The 16,085-nt window shown below is 39.2% G+C and overlaps 1 protein-coding gene across 2 annotated transcripts in view; it reads left to right on the forward strand.

The window, feature by feature from the left end:
- The first annotated feature begins 3,199 nt into the window (after nucleotides 1-3,199).
- The window catches only part of tfpia (tissue factor pathway inhibitor a), a 41,560-nt gene continuing 28,674 nt past the window's right edge, over nucleotides 3,200-16,085 (forward strand). For both annotated transcript variants that reach the window (XM_040148839.1, XM_040148838.1), the window contains exon 1: nucleotides 3,200-3,313. In XM_040148839.1, coding sequence (XP_040004773.1) covers nucleotides 3,226-3,313 — 88 coding nt within the window. In that variant the 5' untranslated portion in view covers nucleotides 3,200-3,225. The remainder of the gene's footprint in view (nucleotides 3,314-16,085) is intronic.

A 16,085-nucleotide genomic window follows, 5' to 3' on the forward strand; every position in this document is an offset into this window, starting at 1 on the left:
TGAGAAATACTGAGGTCATGATGCAGTGGGAAAATTAGCACAAAGGAAATTCCATCAGGGTTTTTTTTTCAGATTTGACCATGTAACTTTTGTTTTCTCTCATACCACAACTTTCCACTCAAAAGTTGGGGGGGACACACAGAAAAGAAGCAGTTTCCCTGAACACAGTGTGGTCACAGTGAGTAATAGCTCTACAAGATTAGTCTCACAGACAGGCACATTCTTGTGGACTGACATCCCACACATGTGCACAAACGTACAACCAAGCAGAAATACACACTCTGACACTGTAGGTTGCAAGTGATTCAGTCTCATGTTCAGCCTTCAATGTTCATTTTCTCTTAACAAGAACAAATTTGCCAGTGGGATGAGATAATTCGGCCTGTTCTAAGTGTGGTTTCTTTTGTCTCGGAAATAATAAAAGTAAGTGTTATTATCTTAAAATCTTATCTTGTCTCTTTGATTGTACAGTTATTTACATTTTCTAGACATTTAGTGTTAATTCTTACTATTTGTATATACATATGTCACAGCCTATATTAGGATTTACTCTTGCACCAAGAAAATAACCACTGCACCTTCTCAGTCAGCTAATTTGAGTGAGCAAAATGAACTCTGGGGGAAACATAATGCTGGCTGAGTTACACCATCTTTAAATATATCAGACATATTATTCCCGAAATATTGGCACCCGATAATGAAACTGTGGTTAAAGATAAGCGACTAAAACCACTTGGTTAAGCTTAGGGAAACAACATGTTAATGGCATTATGATTAACAGGTTAAGGCACTGATAAATTGTTCGGCCTCCTGGGGGCAGGTCAACGACCTATCAGCAATACACCACAAGTTGTTGTCGGCTGACGGGTTGGCAAACACTTGCCTATGTGCACATCCAGCAGAGCAACATTAGCATTCATTATGTTTCTATCCATATGACAATGTCTAATATTCACTCTCCTTTTAGCGCTGTTTTTGTCTCCTCCAAATCCAGAGGGAAATATCTGGCTCTTTAGCTGCTAAATGCTCCACTATTCTCACTAGCTAGATGCAAACTGTGTTTGTCTGCTGATTGGTGCTGAGCAGGTAATGTACCGTGGGTTTGTTGGAGCTTTTTTGCCTCAATGCTGCCATTAAACCTAAAATTAAACCTAGAATTAATTTAAACCATAATCGCTTTTGTGGAAAAGCTGCAAATTAATTAATTCACAGGAAAGAGCCGACATTGGGAAATCACACATGCAATTTCCTTTAAACTCTACTCAGGTTGATATTTGCCCATGTAAAATGAAATAGTCATAGTTTACTCAGGGTGGATGATGTGATTTAACTGACTCATAAAATTAATACCATCTCCATGGGAGTATCACACTCAATTATATTAAAGACATTTAGAGAGATACAGCACTTTCGTTTTTTATCATGTTATCATTTCATTTCAAGCCTTTATTTGCCAAAGGAAGATGGACTGAATATCTTTGCCCTTTTCCCACTCTGTTACACTCATACATTTCCACACAGTCACTCCTGGAAACCGACGAGAATGACCACTGTCTACTGCTGCTGGCTGTTTATGAGCTTCATGAGAGCAGTTGGGGTTTAGGAGGCTGGCTTGATGGTACCTCAGCGTCACTTCAGGGAGAGGAAACAAATATTAACTTTCCCTCCACAGCATTTCCCAGCTGTTCTGGGGAGTTGAACCACGATCCACTGTCACAATCTTGTCCGGAAACTGCCCCGCCATCTGAGGAAGGCAGAAAAAGTTTGTGTGGCCATCAGTTTTGGAAAATTTGCAATATCTTTCATTTTCTTTGATCGCACTTGGAGTTTATAAAGAATACAAATGTGATTCAGTTGATCGATTGAACAATAATCACAGTTACATTTATCTAAAATCCAAAAACCTTTGTCAAGACTTTGAGTACCTGTAGGTACAGTATACAGTTACGGTATTTAACTATTTTCAAAGTAGAGGTGTTTGGTACACAGAGCGCCCCTTCCCTATATGGTAAGTGTAAAAACCAAAGTGTAAAAGTGACAATTTGCTGTTTCATGAGGGGTTATGTGCCGGACTGTTTCTTGGACCAGTAACCTCCTTTACAGTGTCTTTGTGCAGTTAGATATTTAAATACCAAGGTTTAAACTGTGTCACAATTGTTGCTGCTTGTGGCCATGTGGAGTCTCCAATATGTGATACTTATGCCACTGCTTATGTTTTTATCTAAAGACCGATCAAGTACATTTTGTTAATAAATCCTAAATCACAAATGCATTTCAGAGAGCTTTAAAATCTGTACAACAGGTGACAACCACCTCTGGATATGGATAAGGCAAAACTCTTCTAAATTGCAACGCACAGTGAAAGCACGGGTTTTTATTCTCTGCGACCCCCAATTGTGCATAAAATCCTCAGCCTTGGCAGCAGTGCCCCCATCTCTATTTAACATAGTGTGTAACTGTACATAAATTCAACGGGGTGTTTAACACGCTGAGTGAATTCATTCGAGTTATGAAAGTAGGGGGTGCAAAGGCACTGGCAGACTATAATTTCAGTGTATACGTGCCAAAGCGAAGCGTCAATAGCACTGGCCCGGAGGAGCTGGAAGACGTCTCAAACCAAAGCCCATTAATCAGATACGAATTGCCTGAATGAAACAGACAGCAGAGTCTGGGTAATGGGCTTCGGATGAAACTTTCTCAGCGCTGTGAGATAAATTGCTGCGGATTCTAGTGTTGAAAAGATGCAACCTGGGGCCTGCTTGCCACAGTTCACCGGCTCCCGACCGAGAGGCGGGGAGAGAGCTTGTGCGCCTGCTAAACAATCAAGTTTTCGTCCACAGTCCTGTTATTAATATTATTGTTATTATTATTGTTGTTAATATTATTAGAGCTTTTAGGTCCTATTCCTTATTTGGCAATAGTGATAAGGTAACATTATATAAAATAGTATAAAAATAATATAAATAAAATAATATATTATAAAATCTGATTGGTTTTCATTTAATTCCACAGCAAACGTTAAGACTCAACGGAATTTTTTGTATTTCCTTACGCTGAAGCGTCCAGTCAGGAAATAATTAGGGATTTCATAGTGCCTGCAGACCGCACAATGTTATCAGACGGAAGTACGCACCCACACGCGGACGCGCAACTTCAGCCCTTCAACTTGATCTCGTTTCCCCCGAAACTTTACATTCGGCGCGGACCCGTCCTGCGTTCAGTACCATGGCTCTGGCGAACAAGTGTTGGATTCTGTGCGCCGTTTCGCTCGCCTGTGTCGCCCCTTTTGGGTCCAGCAGAAGAGAGAGGCAAGGTAAGATGATGGAGAAAAGGCGTTTATGTGCACTTTGTTGTTTTACCTGAGTTCACAGTCCGTCTGATCTCTTTTGCGACGGCACGGGGGCAAAGTTTTCCTCCTGAAACTCGTGCGTAAAATGGAACGGAGTTCAAACTTTATTCACGCTATTATACGTCCTCACTTCACTCTATTCCTGTTTGAACGTTTCATCTAGCGTGTTACCAATGAGTACACGTTATCATCGCTCTGATATTCGGTTCATTTTCGCTGTTTTTGCCGGGTTACTTGTCTTTTGAGGTTAACGTTTAAACGCCTTTTCAAACGGAATCATTCAGAGCCGCTCGTCAAACTGGTAACATAACACACTGGTTGTCTGAAGAACTGATGATTATGTGCAACATCTCACAAACTAATAACATGTTCCCATAACCACTGCTGTTACTGAAGTCCTGCTCCGTATCAACACCACAGTGGATGCATTATTTAGTGTGTTTAGTTGTGTTGGAGGCCTTTGTAAGTCCCTGTCAGAGATGTGGCGTCAGTCAGGGCCAAAGTCCAGATCGACAGCGGTTCTCATACCGGCCACGAACCAAACGTGAACCGCCCGACACCTCCTCCGGTCCCGCCATGTTGCAACAACAGCCTGCCGGTGGGAGTGACGCTCATGGGATTGGGTGTCACATACCCCAACAACCTACAAAGGTCTGAGAAGAGGCAGGTCTGGTGCCAAGTGGAGCAGAAACCTAACCGTGCGGTTAAGAGGAAAGTACAGAAAGGTCACTCTAAGAGTGTTAGGTCAGATTTTGGCTGAAGGCAGAGGAGGGGTTTGGTGTGAACCACAACGGCCACTGTATGCCTGTCGTGTCAGTGTCTTCTGTTATTTCTACCGCCGGTTTTGTGCCTCCTTTCCCAGTATGGAAGGAGAATCACCTACAGTCTATAAGCGGACATGACACCTGAAAATCATCTCATGGAGACAAAATGCGACACGTTGTTGTCTCCAGAATCATTTCACAAATAATTATTGAAACGGCAAAATGAATGGTTTTGCACTTTTACTGCACCTTGAAATAATGGTAAATATTACACGGTGCTGTGTAATGCTATTGTGTTGTAATTACATAGCAGAACACACTGTTTTCTACATGAACATATTTGAATTTCAAAATATTTGAGCTATATTCATTAAAGGATTGAATATTTTCCTACTCTTTCCTTAAACAAGCATTTAACATCTTTCTAAAAGGCACCAATTTCCCACAAGCCATCAGCTGACAATTATTGATGGTTAACATTTGCAAACAATACACGTTTAGCGTTTTGACCTTAAAGCACATAAGGACGAAACAGTGCTTAAATATTCCAAACAAAAATTGAGCCTCCAGGCACTATTACTAAAACATATTACTATATCGCAGATGTATTTTTCATCCATCAGAGATTAGAGAATAGAAGCCAGAGGTAAATAAAGAGAGGCAGTTTGGGCTACTTGGATTACAGAACATTAGTTTTTACTATTTGCGTATCATTTAGGTGCTCATGAGAGGTAAAACAATAAGGAAGCCACTGAGGCTCTTTGAAACTTAACATCAGTACCATTGGCGCATGGTCCTGGTAGGTTCACTAATCGTCTCGCGGAGGCGTAAACATTGCGTCTCATTAATTTGTGGAGAAATTTAATTAGATGCTCACTTGCTGTTTGAAGTAGTCCTTTTATTAGGGAGCCTCCGGGCATAGCGAGAGAGGAAACTGTGGCACATGCCATCTTAATTAGCGTTCGCAATAAGGGGTAGACTTCAGAAAAGCACTGACCCAATCTGTCACTAAAAACCGTTTTACCATTAGATGGATCCACGCTTAACTGGAAAGTATAGACACTTCTCTGCCTTAATTAGGTCTTACCTAATGTTTTCTGGACATACCAGTATGCAGGTCGTGTTTTTTTAACAAGAAAATGTCTGTTTCGTCTCAACATGAATCTCACCTTGAAACAGTTTCACTGCAGCTCTTTCTGGGATCCACTCCAGCATTATCATGCAATTAATGAAAAAACTGCATGAAAATTTCTCTGAATGATGCAATTCACAACTGTCTGTCTGTTCTCTGTTTGCACTTGCATGCACCCACTCTCTCTTTCTATTTGAGTCCAGCATTTGGTGGTTTGGTTTGTCTTTGGTGCATGGTATTTGTTGAGTCTTGTTTGTTTCCTCCAGTTTTAATTAATACTTTTTACACATTCTGACTTTTTGTCACACATTTAATTATTTTCAAGTTGTTGTTTTTATGACTGACTATTGGTCTACAAATCCATCCAAAGCCTTTCACTTTAATGAAAACTTCAGACTTCAGACTTGGACTTGAATAGGAATTTAGTTGCAATAATGAAGACTTAGACACTTTGACACCTTTGAGACATGAGAAAATAAAGGTAAGGAGACTTGACTTGTCCTATGGATATCAAAAATGCCGTACAGTGAGAAGTTTTGACTGCAGGAGCGCTGCCAAACCTATTATAAATAATTCATAACATAAAAGCGATATTCAGAATATCTAATTAATAACAGTGTACAAATTATTAAATTGTTTCAAACTAAAAATATGGATGAGCAGGCTGTTTTAAAATTTGATGTTACCTGAATTAATACTATCAATTTCATTAGGTGAGTTGTAATGTGATTCATGGTTAGTCAACTTAACTGAATTCCAGTTTTGTGCAATTGCAAGTTCACTTTTTCAAAACTCTTCACACAGTCAGTACAACAGCAGTCAGTGTGGACTAAACCGTGGATCACTTTTCCTTGCATTGACACAAAATCCATTCAAAGACCACATTTTTCGAACTTCATGAACTGTTAGAAAAACAAATATGGCATCTGTGATTTTACTGATATGTTCAGTATCAACGTATTTGCGACTTGCCAGATATGTCAACATACATTGACAAAATACCCTCATTATGTTAATAGAAAGTGTGTTGTCTGTTGCTGTTTCGTTGTATATGAAGATCATGGTTAGGAGACCGGGTTCAGACTTGAGACTTGACTTGGACCTTGCCCATTAAGACTTGAGATTGGACATGCGAAAGCCAAGTGGTATCTTTTCCGAGCAAAAAGTTTTTGCAGCAGAGTTCAACTGGCCATCTGCAGATGGATAAGGCTATAGCAGTGTTTCCTGTATGAGTCGTAGTAACGATAATCGTAAGGGGGTTTGTTTAAAGGGGGAGTTTCAGGAAGTGATGTGTCTCATAGGACACTGAACTTGTAGAAGATAACAGTAATTTGTAAGTCACACTGGAAATGAGCGATGTGCAGATGCTTAAAATGTAAATGGAAATATTGTTCTGTGTATACTTGATACTTGACTTGGACTTGATCCAAAAGACTTAAAAACAGCTCGGCATTTCATTTCTGAAAGCCTAAGATGTAGCATACAGACAACCTTATTTCCCTCATACACTAAATGGTCCCAGCACATCTGCGTTTGTGTTTCTGTTTTTGTGGTGCTTTAAGTAGGCTGCCTGAATTAAATAATAATAGTCAGTAGTGGAAATGAGCGGTGTAGGTTATAATAACAGCAGGAGATATGTATTCTTTGCCGTGACAAAGAAATTTTAGGCTTCCTGATCACTGCTGCCTTGTACGTCACCAAAAATCTTAAAAGGTTACATAGATCTGAAATGGAAAAACTGACTTGATTGAATCCCATGAGGCCTAGTTTTGACATTCCCAGCTAGCTCCCAACACAGCATCACTGTAGGTTACTGTACTTCTCACAGGTAAAGGGTTGAATTCTGCTCAAGGTGAAGCCTCCAGCTAGTACACTGGTTTTTCTAGTAATCGTGTGTGTTGTCTCTGTCTTTTTCTCTGACAGTTTCAATAAATTAGTGTGTACATGGTGTATATTCCTGCTTATTTAATATATAATATGTGTACCAATACTGCATATAAATACACAAATGGATAAAGATGCTCCACAGCTGAGTGGGGATCGTGAACTCATTAAGATACTTGCATAATGTAATGTAGTTGATTGGAGACAATTAGTGATTTTTGTTCATCTTAAACAACAATAGGAACAAGCTGTAGAGTTCAAAGGTTCTTGCTGATTCATCTGCTGCAGAATATAAAATAAAAGACACCCTGGTGTATAGCATGACAAGAATATTAGGTTAGGGCACTGGATTAGTGTAATTTTTCGGGCATGAGTGGGAGTAATGAGACAAAGAAAAGAGTACCGGGGAGATACAATGTCTGGTGCATTAACTCCAAGCGATTTTCTGAACAATGAACAGTAAACAATGAACAGTAGCACAACACACATTTGATTTATCCTATGTAGAACACAGATTGTCAAACAAAAGACTTTTCCTCCAGGGAAATTGGTTCCGAGCATCAAAACTTTCAATTATTATTATCCTATTTCCAGAAGAAAAGGCTGACTGCATTGCAATATGGTGCGGATATGTGTGAGAGAAAATGCCTTTCCACCTGACATTGACTCAGCTGGGGAGATGACGAATGTGCTGAGCGACAGCCTCAGATTAATTTGTGTATCCTGTGCACTGTCACCTGTAGAAATTGGCAAAGGATACTTTCTGGAGTCTATTTTTATTGAGAAGATACTGTGTCCTTGGGCATTTCCCCACTAATCTGAGAATACAGTTAAATTAGCCTGTTTGGGTTTTTTTTTCCCCCTCAGTTAGGATAGCTTGAGAGCAGACTTGTTTTCAAATCCGACAACCCAGAAATCTCTGTGCCATCTTATTTGGTCACTAGCAGGAGAAGATAGCTCAGCCCACGGGCAATCAGCTCACAGAGATATACCAGACCAAATGGATAAATATTACCTTTAGGATGCAATGTTACGGCTGGAATCATATGGCTTCAGAACAACCAACAGTTGTTCTTTGTCTGTTGTTCTAATGTCAGATAGAAACATTCAGCATTTTCATGCTGCTAAGTGGCTTCCACTGGTAGCTAGCACTGAACACGTCATGTCTTCTGTATTTACATTTTGGGGGTTTTAGAGAATTGAGCTGTAGTTTAAAATTGAAAGCTACACATTGCATGTTTTTGACGAGACTCGTCCAATGTCTCCAAAGATCCTTTCCTGTTCACTAATTGATTACTAATAAAAACAATTCTTAGGTTTCTCTAAAGTGAACAGTAAATTGAAATGTTGGCCACCTGTGAATCGTCATAATTTGGCTGCATCAACGACAGGTGCCAGGTCAAATAATAAGTTGTAAGCGTAAAGTGATTATACATTAGGGCCGAAACAATAAGTGGCTTAATCAGTCAGTCTATCAGCACATATTTAATCAGCAACAATTTAGACAGTCGTTTAATCATTTAATTCATTTAACAAGGGAAAATGACAAACATTCTCTGGTTCCAGCTTCTCCAGCGTGAGGATTTGCTGCTGTCCTGTGTTTTGTATCATTGGAAACTGAATATCTTTGGGTTTCTGACTGTTGGCTAATCAAAAACTGCCTTGGGGGACTTTGAGGGACATTTTTCCCAATTTCCAAATTTCGACATTTTATTGTTTGAATGATTTATTTAATATAATAATAATAATAATAATAATAATAATAATAAGAAGAAGAAGAAGAATCAGGAGAAGAATGAGACACTGGTAACCACAATGCAAGAGACTCAAACGAACGACTCAGGACACAGTTCAGGGTTCCACAAAAATCCAAGTCTTTACTTGGGAAAAGGACGGTACACAGGCAGGCAGATCAGGGCAGACAAACAAATCTGGCTAGTCCCTGGCTACACTACCCATGCTTAGCATCTACAGTATAACTATAGTGAATTAAATGTTATGATAATGGTGTCCGAAGAAAAACACTCTTAGCTTAGAGACACACTTAATAGACAACTCCTGTCTCTTTCCTGTTCACACTGGTATCTCTTGGTTTCTGTGTGACATAAAAGAGCTAAAAGGACGATGCAGTTGTCTTAATATTCCAGATTGGTCTGAGAAAAAAAACACTAGACGGGCAGTGTGGGGACAGCAGCTGGTGATACATTATTAGTGTCTCTCTGTAGTTTACAGGAAATGTTAATCTCTTAAATGTTGACACAGAATTGGACAAATATTTTACATTTTACACAGAGGGTGAACGACACTGTCAAGGATACTAATTAGGGATGTGGTTCTGTTGTGTTCATGCCTTCATGACTCACTCCCTTTGGTTTGTTTGAAAAGATAGTGGTATCTTTTCCGAGCCTGGAAAGTTTTTGCAACTGGCCATCTGCAGATGGATAAGGCTATAGCAGTGTTTCCTGTATGAGTCGTAGTGACGATGACTGTAAGGGGGTTAATTTAAGCAAGAGTGGGGGTGGGGTGGGGTGGGTTAGGGTTAGGAAGTGATGTATCTTATAGGACACTGAACTTGTAGGAGATAACAGTAATTTGTGAGTCACACTGGAAATGAGCGATGTGCAGATGCCTAAAATGTAAATGTAAATAAATGGAAATATTGTTTAAGATATACAGTGACTTCCGAAATTATTCAGACCCTATCACTTTTTTTCATACTTTATTGTGTTGGTGATCAAATTTCAATGGATAAAACTGCAATTGTTTTCACATCAACCATCACTCAATAACCTATAATAACAAAATGAAAATGTGTTTTTAGAATTTTTTGCAAGTTTATCACCTTAGGGATGCTGTTAGCCAGGTGATGAGCAGCGCCTGGTCTTAACCAGACATAGTGTTTGGAGCTCTGTTCAAAGGATTCAATTTTTGTCTCATCAGATCAGAGATTCTTTTTCCTCAGGTTTCCGCAGGCTGTCACATGCCTTTAACCCAAAGTGGCTTCTATCTATCCACCCCACCATAAAGGCCTGATTGATGGAGTGCTGCTGAGATGGTCGTCCTTTCAGCAGATGTTCCCATCTCTGCAGAGGACTTATGAAGCTCTGTTATAACAAGCGTTTGATTCTTGGTCCCTGACCAAGGCCCTTCTTGCCTGGTTACTCAGTTTGGCCGGGCGGCCGACTCTAGGAAGAGTCCTGGTGGTTCCAAACTTCTTCCATTTCACAATTATTGAGACCAATAATAGGTTAATAGATTTAGAAATGGTTTTATACTCTCCCTCTGATTTATGCCTTGCCCCAATTTTATCACATTAGTCTACAGAGTTTTCTTCATTAAATTAAATGTACAACATGAAGGGGTCTGAATATTTTCTGAAGCAACTGTATAATGGTGTTGAATTACTTGTGTTATTACCTCCAACATGAGGTTATGTATTCACCCATTTCTGTATGTTTGTTTGTTTGTCTGTCAGCAGGATTATGCAAAAAGAATTAAACCGATATGCACCAAATTTGGTGGAATCCAACATATTTATGGTGTTGAGATCTATGAGTTTGTACAGTTTGGTGCAGATCAAGATAATAATCCAGATCTGGTAGAAGAAAATGCTGAATCTGCATTACACACAGATTATGTTTTATGACAAATAAATCATTCATGTTATCAGACCACTTCCTTTTTCCTTTTATTTTTCTAAGAGCAAGACATACATGTGGCATGTATGTCTGCATACATCTGGCCTTGGCAAAGGTATGTGCTCTACTGAGTGCCACTCTAGTTGTATTATTTTATTTAATCTCATTTACATGTTTTTCTATTTCTGTTATCAGATAATGGAACAAGTATGAAATAGTGACTGAAACATGACCCATTTAGACTACATGTTAACCAGCAGTCACTTCCAAGCCATTTCCAAGCTGCTGCTATACATTGCTGAAATCCTGATTTTATAACTGCAACGTCGTCTGACAAAATCCCCATACACATAAGTTAAATACAACGGCTGTGCTGTGATTTCGGCTACATTTACTTGAAAAATCCTTACTCAGAGAGAAAGTTAGAAGCCGATTCCCGTCTGTGTCAGTTGCTGTGCAGTCAATTAAATGAGACACATAGAGAGGTGTGCCTGCAGAGGGAAAGCCCGACTTCGCCATTGCAGGGCAATGCTGGCAACTGTTTTCTATGGAAAGTTATGGTTTGTTCAAAAATTTGCTGGATTTGTCACTAGGCATTTTTGTGAAAAAAAACTGTCTTTAAAGGGGTATGAAAAGTTGGTAAATCTAGTGACAGAGGTGCTAAATTGCCAACACAGCCTGTAAAGGACCCCCAGATGATGTAATGGAAAGTATTTGTGAAAGTTTATCTTGAAACAGCAATGGTCAATTTGGAAACTCCAACATTTGGCCAGCCGATCAATTGTGTAACTGACTATGGTCTATGTCAGTCAGTCATAGACCTTTACATTTCAAGGATGTCCCCTCTGTTGCAGTTCAGCCTAAAATTACATGTATTAAACTATGTGGCTCACCTATCAAATAGAATATGTAGTTTAAACTCTCTGACTGATAGAATGGAAGCATAGTAGTAAAAGCAATATTTTATTATTGGAATAATGGCATTTGTAAATGCTTATTTAAATTTCTGAATATGTGTTCAGACAAACAGCAGGATATGGGCTTATCTGGGTTTCTAAGTGAGTTGAATATCAGATAATATAGGACGATAAACTACAACTTTATTTCAATATCCCAAATAACAATATAAATTTGTATCTGAACACACCGTTTCTTAGATCCCCTATTGTGTAATTCTGTCTACTGTCCATTCTACACAAGGGTCTGTTTGTGCCTCTATAAATGTAGCACCTCACATCTATCATACAAAGATTTTTTGCTCTCCTCTCACTTGAAACTGAATAGACTGGTAATGCACCATTCATGAAAAATACCTAAATAACAGTTATAAAATTGTGTTTGCTTTTTTTAGCCATACTAGTGGCATGACTCTTGGAACTATTGGATGGATTGCCATGAAATTTTGTATAGACATTAGTGGTACTCAGAGGATGAATCCCTCTAACTTTGGGGATCCCCTGACTTTTATAGTGCCTCCAGCAAGTCAGAAATTTTACTTATCTTGTGAAATATCTCAACATCTACAGGATGAATTGACAAGAAAATTGGTACAGACATTCATGGTTACCAGACGATGAATCCTAATGACTATTGATCCCCTTTCTAATCTAATCACGTCTCTCCTTTGACGTCATGTGCAATTGTGCTACCTCTAAAATTTGCTTTTCATTTTCTCTGAACACACGGTCTTGTTTAAACACTAAATCAACAAATGGTTATTAGTTCCAGTCTTAAAATAACTGGAATTTACAGACATGCTACAGTGGATTCTGCTTATATTTTCTGTTGAGAAGTCTACAATAATGACAGGATCACAGTGACCATGTCAGAGAGGACAGAAATAGATGCTACTGATTTGGACTCAGTGAAGACAGAACAAAAACAAAGTCTAATCTCATCTGAACTTTCAGTGTATTACATGTGTAAACATTAGCTGCTCAGTTGTGATCCCATCAGCAGCAGGGTTAATCCTTCACAGGATATCATGCGTTCAAACTAAACTTTCAGTCTTAGTGACACTCACCAAATTCCAATAAAAGAAGCATTCCCCTTTTTCACATTTGTATTGTTTGAATGATAACCCGCTCTGCAGAAAAGGACCGCTGTATCGATTCTCTCATCTAATCTAGAGTGCATCTACAGTACAATCGGTCGAGGATGACATTTGCACAGATGGGGAATGAGCCTCTTGCTCTCGCTTTCTGTCTGTCCCATTGATTCAGATGTGTAATCAGATTCACATCAAACGAGGAGAGTCTAAGACATAAACATTCGTAGCTGCAGTCTGTAGAGTGCTTGAAGGTCGATTCAGTGACAAATGACATCTTCCAGGGTTCAAAATACATTGTGGCTTTTGGGTGGCTCTCTTTACTTGGGGTTGGGTGGGGGGTGGCAGATAGGACCATTTGCGTCACTGCACGGAAAAACTGCTATGGGAGGGTGTTGATGAGATGAGAGAGAGGCTGTTGAACTGAATGCACTGGCGGGAGGTGCTCCCCCCCGATGATCAGACACCAACTGCAAGCACAATGATTACCCCTGGGCACAAAAAACAACACCTGACAGCAGCCCATGAGCCACGATAAATATAAACACCCAGCACAAGTCCCGATCAGTCATGTTCCAGGCATTATTGACAGCAGGGCTGAACTTTACACATCTGTACATTTAAAATGACAAGACACTGACTTGAATTAGACTTGAATTCCAATTTCTTCTACCATTTATTGTAGTATTAGAAATGATAATGGCTATTTACCAGCTTTTTGAGAGCCCCCGAAACTTGTGTTACTCCCCTGTGCTAGATACTTACCCACTCTTTTGTTGCTACCTGCAGTGATAATGTGCTGCAAGGCTAAAGCCGAGCAGCCCCCCTAACCGTTCTTACAGCTGACTGTGGAAACTGTGTGTGTGTGTGTGTGTGTGTGTGTGTGTGGAAATGGTATGATCCCCTAGAAGTGTCTCGAACGTATCAGATTGTTTATTGGGTACTTGAATTTCAGTATTTATGTTTAAATTTGGATAGCAAATATAAACCTATCAATTCCAACGACCTGTTAATTTTTCCCTTGGGGGGGGTTAACTAACTAACTAATAACTCTCTAGATTAACTAACGCGGCTACAGGGCCCTGAGCAAACCCAGACTGCTTCATTGTAGGTGGGGTATTGAAGATGCTTTTAGGAAAATAGAGTTCCAGCTTGGCTACTCAGACTGGTAAGAGTAGCAGATTTTTTTCCAGCCTGCCTAGTGATTGTGATGTGCAATACAAAAGGTTTTTATTTTCATGTGGGTGACACTCTCAGTGGCTGTTGTTGTTGTTCAAAAACCTGTGGTGTGGTCCAAACCTCTGGGAATTATTGACTTGCTAATGTGTCGCTTTGTTCTGATATTCTGACTGCGAATAATGTTGCCTTGTGGCAAAGAGCATACTCTATAACACTGCTCACACATATAGCAATGGTGTGATAGTAGAGACGGGGAACAGGCTCATATTGAATTCTTATTGAATTCATATTGCAGTGACATAACACAGTATCACATTATTGCAAAGACTGTAATATGGATGTTTTAAAATTCATGTTGTAAACAAATTCTGATGATAAAATAAAACCCTGAAGAAAACAATCAGATTTTTCAGCAGAAATTAAATAACAGTTACACCAATATAGCATCTTCCCATGGATATGCATGTTATCTTTGTTGTATTTCAAACCTTCTATAGTTAATATGAATATATTATAATATGAATATGAGTGGCAGAGGGTAGATTCTGAAGGCGAGTGTGAAGAGTTGAAAATTTGATTTAATTCACAGTTCTTTTTAGAGCTGTAGTCCACCAAAGAACATCTTTGTTGACTGAAATTGTACCTACTTTTCAACCAATCGATTGGTTGCGGAAATAAAATAAAAATCCTCATGTTATCTCTAGATTAACTAACGTGGGCCCTGAGTGCACGCTACCTGGTAGCTTTATTAGCCTAAATGAATTATAAAGAAACATAAAAAGCTAGTATTTGTAGTGTCTTAAATCATTTTAATCTAATTATTTTATACTGAAATGATAACTGCAGATTCAGAGCCACCCAGCGTGCACCTGCCCATGTTGATATGGATTCTGAAAATATAACTAAATCAGCTGGTGATCCCAGCACAAGAAATATGGAGGAATATACACTCAAAGTGTTAAATACGAAAGTTGACAGCGCATCCTACATTGTCCTTCAACAACCCCCCATTTTCACAAGTAGTTGTCCCTCTCGCCACCCCAGTAAATAATAGATTAATCCTGGAAAGCTACGGATGTAGTGCTTTTCTCCTTATGAAAGTAACACTGGTGAATGTCCGACCAATAAGAATTTGGTTCTTATTGGTCATATATCGTAGCATATCGACCAACCAGTCAACCAGTTGACCGGGAGACTACAGCCCTACTTTTTGATGTTAAGCAGAAATTCATGCTAGTAATTAATCACACAGTTGATGAAAGCTTAATATTGTCATCATAATAAGTGCAACTAAAATCTCAAACTGTTTGTCTGGCACAGCATCAGAAATTAAAGGAGGCATCATCCAGGCTCTGTGCTTAGCTTTGCCTTCTAGTAAAACATTACCATTTCAGCAGTTGAGGCTAAACCACTATAAACATTTATATATACCTATGGAAGTTAGTGCTACATTAGATCAAAAGGTAATGTCCTGTTGGCCTCGGGCTGTGCATTATGTCTTCAATGGCAATTGAGACTGTTCGGGATGAGTGGATTGGTAATGAGATTGCACAGTGTGCGGGTGCATGTCTCTGTAGGTTGATATACTTATTTATTGTGCTTATTCTAATTAGAGCTTATCTAAAGTTAAATTAGGCCCATTACAAGTTTCCCCAAGGGGACATTAAATAATGTCAGAATCAGACTTTTACTTTGTGAGTATTGAGGTAACACTTTTGCATTTAAAGACAGTCCTTTTCTGTTTATTAGAGTTCAACATCTAAAATGCTCTAATAACTTCACCGGAAATGAAAATAATAAGCAACAGTTCACATTTATTTACATAAAAAAAACTGCTAAGTGGCCGGTTGCCACATAGCGATTTTTTTTGTTTTTTTTTTATAATCTTTGCACTATGTGCTGCCTGGTTTAGGCAACATACAGATCTTGGCCAAGAAGCCCTCTGGGTTGCATCTAATCCCTGATCTTTTGGAGAGTATCAAGGAGGCAAGACCTGTCTCGTAGCTTCTGATGGCTGAATGATACCACAATACATGGAGGTGGACCACCTGCAATGCTTTAAGCTTGGCTGATCCCCCAGTTTCGGGAGGCT

The sequence above is a fragment of the Xiphias gladius genome, chromosome 16 (genome assembly GCF_016859285.1).
Source record: "Xiphias gladius isolate SHS-SW01 ecotype Sanya breed wild chromosome 16, ASM1685928v1, whole genome shotgun sequence".
Classification (NCBI taxonomy): Eukaryota; Metazoa; Chordata; class Actinopteri; order Istiophoriformes; family Xiphiidae; genus Xiphias; species Xiphias gladius.